The sequence below is a fragment of the Pollicipes pollicipes genome, unplaced genomic scaffold (genome assembly GCF_011947565.3).
Source record: "Pollicipes pollicipes isolate AB1234 unplaced genomic scaffold, Ppol_2.1 Scaffold_2555;HRSCAF=2994_pilon_pilon_pilon, whole genome shotgun sequence".
Lineage (NCBI taxonomy): Eukaryota > Metazoa > Arthropoda > Thecostraca > Pollicipedomorpha > Pollicipedidae > Pollicipes > Pollicipes pollicipes.
In genome coordinates, this window is record NW_023596136.1 from 46568311 (window position 1) to 46575066 (window position 6756).

General features: G+C 54.1%; 1 protein-coding gene across 1 annotated transcript in view; it reads left to right on the forward strand.

Annotated features, from left to right (window-relative positions):
* LOC119102094 (DDB1- and CUL4-associated factor 5) overlaps positions 1 to 6756 on the forward strand; it is a 20045-nt gene that overhangs the window by 9707 nt on the left and 3582 nt on the right. The window contains exons 7-10 of the mRNA XM_037225461.1: positions 923 to 1052; positions 3785 to 3906; positions 4571 to 4696; positions 5207 to 5369. Coding sequence (XP_037081356.1) covers positions 923 to 1052; positions 3785 to 3906; positions 4571 to 4696; positions 5207 to 5369 — 541 coding nt within the window. The remainder of the gene's footprint in view (positions 1 to 922; positions 1053 to 3784; positions 3907 to 4570; positions 4697 to 5206; positions 5370 to 6756) is intronic.

The window sequence follows — 6756 nt, forward strand, 5'->3', positions numbered from 1 at the left end:
TTCGGAGCGGAGGTGTGTGTGGTGGGGGTAATGAGCGAGTGGTCAGCGCCTTCCGCTCCCATGTAGTGGAGGAACCCCGGTTGCGCCGTGTGAAGTGCGTCACTTTCCCTTTAAAGCTAAGAAGCGAAGAAAAAACCTGGTTGTGGGAGCATAGATATATAATACCTTTAGGCCGGCCACACCATGTTACATCACTAGCATACGTGTGTTATCGATAGAGGGGCATCGGTTTTAAAATGGCGTAGACTCGCAGGTTAAACTGTACAAACTAAGGCAAACCGGGCGAATAACGGGCAAACTAATCCGACGGTTTCTCTTTTGTGAAACGCACGCGTTCATCAGCCAACAGTTCAACGGTTCATTTGCGTGCATGTAGATGTCCATTGTTAAGCCACACCCCGGCCACTGATACATGTGGGTTTTAGTTAAATGCAATGCACAATGCCCGTCTTTGGTCGAGCACATTCTGGGTAGCCGTTCGTAGCCGTTTCCGATCTTTTGGTTTATATATATATACATATATATATATATATACATATATATATACATACATACATGCATAGGAGCCTCGTGCTAGGTCAGCACACTGGTTAATGGCGAACATGATATCCGAATTCGTGCTGTTGTAGGGCCGTTGGCGTCCTGTTGGTCGATTTCAAATACATACGGCACTCGTTAATTGCGTGGTGCCCTCAGAGCGTCAAGTTTCCATCACAAACTTGACTGGGCTCAAATTACTAGTGTGATATCACTCACTGAGATGTGGCCAGTGACATCGACGGCTTGCGCTAGGGCATACTCTGTGTATTGAAGGTGCAAACCTCATCGGATTATCAGCCAAAAAGCCCTGTCACGTGGCAATCTTCTAAGAGGATGAGACTGTACAGTTCGCTTGGCTTATTCATTGTTTCCTCACTCACAGTTTGACCACCCGTTCTACTACAACTCCTGCACCATGAAGAGCTGCTGCTTCGCCGGCAGCCGGGACCAGTTTGTGCTCTCGGGCAGCGACGACTTCAACCTGTACATGTGGCGGATCCCTGACAATCCAGGTATGAGGGCGCAGACATGAGCCGTGCTGGTGCGTGACGCGCGCTGGCCGGGTGTGGCGGCCACGACTTGTGTGCCGTCTGGACTCCCCAGGCATCAGTGGTGTGTGCTGGCGCGTTAGTCATCACTGCGCCGTGGTTTTATGGGGCACGGACTGTACCCGTGATGTGGGTGCAGTTTTCAGCATAAGTTATGAGAATTTTGAAGCTTTTCAACCACGCAAACAGGTGGATAAAGCTCCCCAAAATTTTGCATCCTTTAAAGGTAATCCGTAGCTAGTAGGTTAACTGAGTAAAAGCCCAGTCTGTTACATCGCCTCAAGTAGTGAACGGAAGTTAATCCTCGGAAACTAATACATTTCTACGTGAACTTTTTCCACTACTTTCTATGACATAATTTTTGCCCTGTAGACATCGCCGAATGGTGAAACTAGCTAATCTGTATTATCTGCCGTCCAATCATCCTAATCCATGTTCTACGCTATATGTGTTCATTTTACAGTTGCACTTTTGTGCAGAAAGGCTGTAGACTAGAGTTGAGAATGTGAAGCAATTTCGGCTTCGAATCCCGAGGAGAGTCGATTTGTTTTTAGATTGGGATTCGATGTTTTGATAGAAGTAAATAGATTCAAATAGACTGGAATCTTTCCACCGAAATGTCGAACGCTCTTAACGTTTCTGTCAATAGAACGTTTCCACCTAGGCCAAAGGAAAAGGGGAGTCATTGTCACCAGCCTCTGCAGGTGTCGAAGTTGAGCGTGGGCCGGGTCACGGACTTGTCCATACCATATGTAGTGGAAAAGTGTATGTTAAAGTAAAGAAGTAGGTAGGCGTGGTGTAGCATCCCTTTCCCCGGGTGTAAGCGAATACACAACATATATATATCTGACCTACCAATGCCCTTAAAATTGTGCCGGGCATGAAATCCTCGCAGGTAGAAAGCTTGCCTGCATGGATGCAGGTTTGATTCGGCAGTGGCTGGCCCGGCCAGCTTACACTCGCTGGGTGGGCGTGGTCAAAGCACTCGCATTCTAGGCCCTGGTACTAAGCGTACTTAGCGTGCGTTTGCGTGTGGGTGGGGCGTCAAATCCGCCCCGCCTCCCTAAATGCTCAGAAACCGTGAGTGACGCGAAACGCAAAAACAGACTTGAAATTTTGCTGGGTGTGAACTTGTTACACGGACCTTGCAGGCATATAGTCGCCGAGCGAGATGTGGTGTATATGAAGCAAATTTGAGCCAGGAGCATATGATACATTGAGTTGCGTGTTCACTTTATGTGCCTCGGGATTCGGCAGTGGCTTTAGAATTCAAATCGTAATTTGCCAGGTTTGAATCCCTGTTTCCAAGATTCGGGAATTTGCAAGATCCGTTTATGCTTCGAAGTTATTCGAATCATGCGAATCTGAACCCTCAGCTGTATTTGACACCCACGTGTTCCATCATTTCCTAGGCAGTTGTCCTATCGTGGTGACCCAGGCACCCTTGGGCTTCACTAAGCGGAATTAGGATATGACGGTCAGCGCCTTGATTCTATCTGCAGCTCCCTTGCCTTCAGTGATGAACGAGACTCAAAACTTATTCATGAACAGGCTCATATATTTGGTGCCATTAGGGAAAGGAACAGGATTCGGGTGGCAAAAAAAAAATGCGTACAAAACGTTCGATACATAATACCACCGTCTACATGTCTCAGATCCTCCAAATGCCGTCCTTCGTTCTGGGCGTCGTGCAAGCATCTGCGCAGCTGGCTCATACGCCTGCCGTCCTCGTCTTGTCCGGGGTATCCACACTGCTATGTCTCCAAGGTTTTCCTGGCAAATTACGATTGTGAGGAGGTATGTTGATACGGATGCCGACAGAAGATTGCTGATGGGCACAGTTCGTGCCAGTTGACATCTGTTCACTGGGATCAAAAACCACTTGCTTGAGAAGTGATAATAAAGTGAAAATGGATGCATGCAGTTGCGAAGGTGGCTATTTTTCCCTCTTGGCACATCGCGGAATAAGTACCGGGTATCCGAATCATAGACGATAGTTCTGGGAATTGAGTACCACTTCCACGCTCAGAGCCAAAAGTGGCTCTGTGGTATATCAAGCTTTCACGCTGCTGGTGAGAAAGTACTGCCACTGAAATCACACCCAGGATTTCGCCCGGGAGGTGTCTGGAGGCGGGTCCAAACGCAGCCCCTATACAGTAACAACATAAAGCTTGTCAAAGTCCATCATCCTTTCCCCATAACTCGATATCCCAAGGTCCAAACTCCTGAATCCCCCACACGTTTAAGAAGCTCTACCCCCCACTACCCTCCAGAGGTCAAGGCTCCAAGCTCAGTTGGAAAAGTGTTTAAAATGTTGGTCGTATTGGAGTTAACGGACGATAATTTAACAGCAGTCAACGATTCCGGTGAACGTTCTTGACGTTGTAAAGAGTTGATTCGCTAACGAAAAAACTTTAACAAATTAATTAACGTATAAGCCGCTTAACGGGCTCGTGCCCGCCTCTGCACGCAAACAGCAGCAGCGCCGTGGTCCCTCGCGCCGCCGCCTGTCAAGGTACTCGCCACCAGAGCGGCAGCCCAGCACACAACCGTCGGGACTCGCAGTGACGCCCCTGACCGTGACGCGCACGCGCGTGTCCCGGTCTTCACCTCCCCGCGGGCGTCACCGGTGACGGCGTCAGCCGCCGCCGTCACGTCGCTCCGCCCTGCCCACGGCGCACGCTCCTCCGTTGCAGAGACGAAGCGCGTGAGCCGCGCGCACGCCGTGCTGCGTGGCCATCGGTCGATCGTCAACCAGGTGCGCTACTGCCCGCAGAACGGCCTGCTCGCCTCGTCCGGCGTCGAGAAAATCGTCAAGGTGAGGCTGCGCTGGCCGGCCGGCGCCGGTGGTGGCGCCGCCGCCACCTGGCCGCGTGTGCTGCGGCCTGGTCTGTGAGGCCTCCCCGGCGCGTGTGGGGCCCGCTGGCGGGACCGGTGATCTGCCATGTAGGACCGCGCGGTCTGACCACCTGAGGCTGGCCGAGGCCGATGACTTGATCAGGTGGTGGGATGGAGACCGGGCCGTCCGTGGCGTGTCAGGTGCCGGGTCTTTGTCGGCGTGCGTCAGCCATGGCGCTGCTACCGGATTAGTCTTGTTGTTGCGGTTGGCCCCATATGCCCCATATGGCCCCATATGCTACCCTGCCGGCTCGTCTCCGGACGGATTGGCGGGAGTCAATGCTGTGTGAGGTGGAACGCAGCGTGAGATGCTGATTCTTTGGGTGTGTCGCGATAATGAACACCATACTTGCGGCGCTACCCAGGTGGAGCAGGACCCCCTCCGCGCGCCCAGTGGTGCTGCGGTATTGAACACCATACTTGCGGCGCTGCTTAGGCGGAGCGGGACCCCCTCCGCGCGCCCAGTGGTGCTGCGGTATTGAACGCCATACTTGCGGCGCCGCTCAGGCGGAGCGGGACCCCCTCCGCGCGCCCAGCGGTGCCGCGCAGCAATATGTGACGGTTCGTCCCCCTCCCCTCGTCAGCTGTGGAGCCCGGTCCAGCTGCCGGATAGCGAGGGCGGCCTGACCTTTGACCCGGAGACGGAGCGCAGCTCGCGGCGCATTCCCCGTCAGGGCGAGTACGTCGATATGGTGGTCAACGCCGGAGATGTGAGTGCTGGCGGGGGCTGTCGGGCGGGCGGGAGAAGTGATCGCATCAAAATGCCGTTGTGGTGTTGATATTCTGATTGGGCTAGCCAGTGAGCACACTTGCAGTCTTCAACCTGGCGCAGCTGTGGTGCGATTCAAGCACCTGTCCCCGCGCCCCAAGACCACAATATGCGCTAAAGTACTTCGTAAAAAGTTTGCACGATCCCAGTGTTTGAAGCACCCTCAAATTTCCCGAGACCAATTAAGCATATGCCAGAGCAACTATGTATAACGCATTACGCGGCTGTGAACCATGCGATACTGACTAGGTGTGATGTTTTTAGGGACTTGATTGTCTTGTGAAATACTAAAAAGATCATTATTATTTTATTGCGGCTCGTGGCTATGAATATCGTTCACTCAACCGAGTGGGAGTGCTTATCACATTGGTTGTCCATTCTTCAATGGCCTGGCCGTTCGCTGCCAACTCTTGCGCCGCCTCTCCGTTCACCTGTTCCGCGCTTCTCCCAGATATTCGGCAACGACTTCAACCAGCAGTCGACGGACGAGGACCCGCGCATGCTGGCCTTCTTCGACTCGCTGGTGCAGCGCGAGATCGAGACGCTGACCACGGAGACGGACAGCAGCACCGAGGAGGATGGGGCGCCGAGCCGCCGCCGGGGGGACAGTTCAGGTCAGGCCCGCCGCGCGGGTCAGGTCGGGTCAGGCTGCACGAACACAGGTCAGGGTCCTAGGCTTTGGGAGTTTCACGGTATTTGTGGGTCGTCACGCACAAATCATGTTACGTGCAGAACGTCGTCTTGAAAACGAACACGACACACGTCGGTGCGCTCTTTTTATGGAGCGCCAGCGACTGCGGGGCCTAAATTAACGATCAGGGGCCACGGCGCAACCGGGGATCAGGTCGGAGGCATGAAGCCCCGGCCCCGGTACTGCTCAGTCCAGACTGGGTCATGTTCCTGGGGTGGTCAGATGAAGCATTACTAAGTCCCGGCTCCGGCACTGCTCAGTCCTGACTGGGTCATGTTCCTGGGGTGGACAGATGAAGCATTACCAGGCCTGGGCGCCGGCACTGCTCAGTCCAGACTGGGTCATGTTCCTGGGGTGGTCAGATGAGGCATTACTAAGTCCCGGCCCCGGCACTGCTCAGTCCTGACTGGGTCATGTTCCTGGGGTGGACAGATGAAGCATTATCAGGCCTGGGTGCCGGCACTGCTCAGTCCAGACTGGGTTCCTGGGGTGGTCTGATGAGGCATTACTAAGTCCCGGCCCCGGTACTGCTCAGTCCAGACTGGGTCATGTTCCTGGGGTGGTCAGATGAGGCATTACCAGGCCTGGACGCCGGCACTGCTCAGTACAGACCGGGTCATGTTCCTGGGGTGGTCTGATGAAGCATTACCACGCTACGAGCGAGGAGGCCCCAAAAGCGGGGAAGGGTGGCCGTCACACTTAATGTGTCGCGGAGTGCCATGACCTATGCCCTATTGTCTGAAATGGGAGCGTCCGACCCCTCCGTGTCTGCTATTGGACACGGCACCCACGGGTACGCGTGCTGTGAATAATATATTTGGTGTTATAAACCGTCAAATAGGAAACACGTCAAATAGCTTGCTGTTCGCGCTCGAGGCCGACGTGGACGAGTGCGGACCCGATGCGGAGCCACACGTCACCTTGCTAGAAGTACGCTCATGGCTCCCGCTCCTCGCGTGGTAACATCTGCAAGCACGCGCGGCCTGCAGCGTTGGCCACCATCCGCCCAACGCGCGGCCGGTGTCGGCAGACGTGCGACGGATTACGGCGGTGCTGTTAACTACCGCTGCTGTTGTGTTTGGTAGAACAGCGAGGAACCACGTGTGTTGCACCAGTTCGACGGTGATCCGCCCCCTGGATACATCCGTCAGTGATGTTGCTAAAGCGCAGAGAAAATGAACGCGGCATGCACGGCATTACGGCGGTGCTGCCAATTACCGCTGCTATTGTGTTTGATGGAACAGCGGGTAACCATGTGCATTGCAACAGTTCGGCGGTGGTCCACCCCCTGGATAGCTCCGTCAATGATA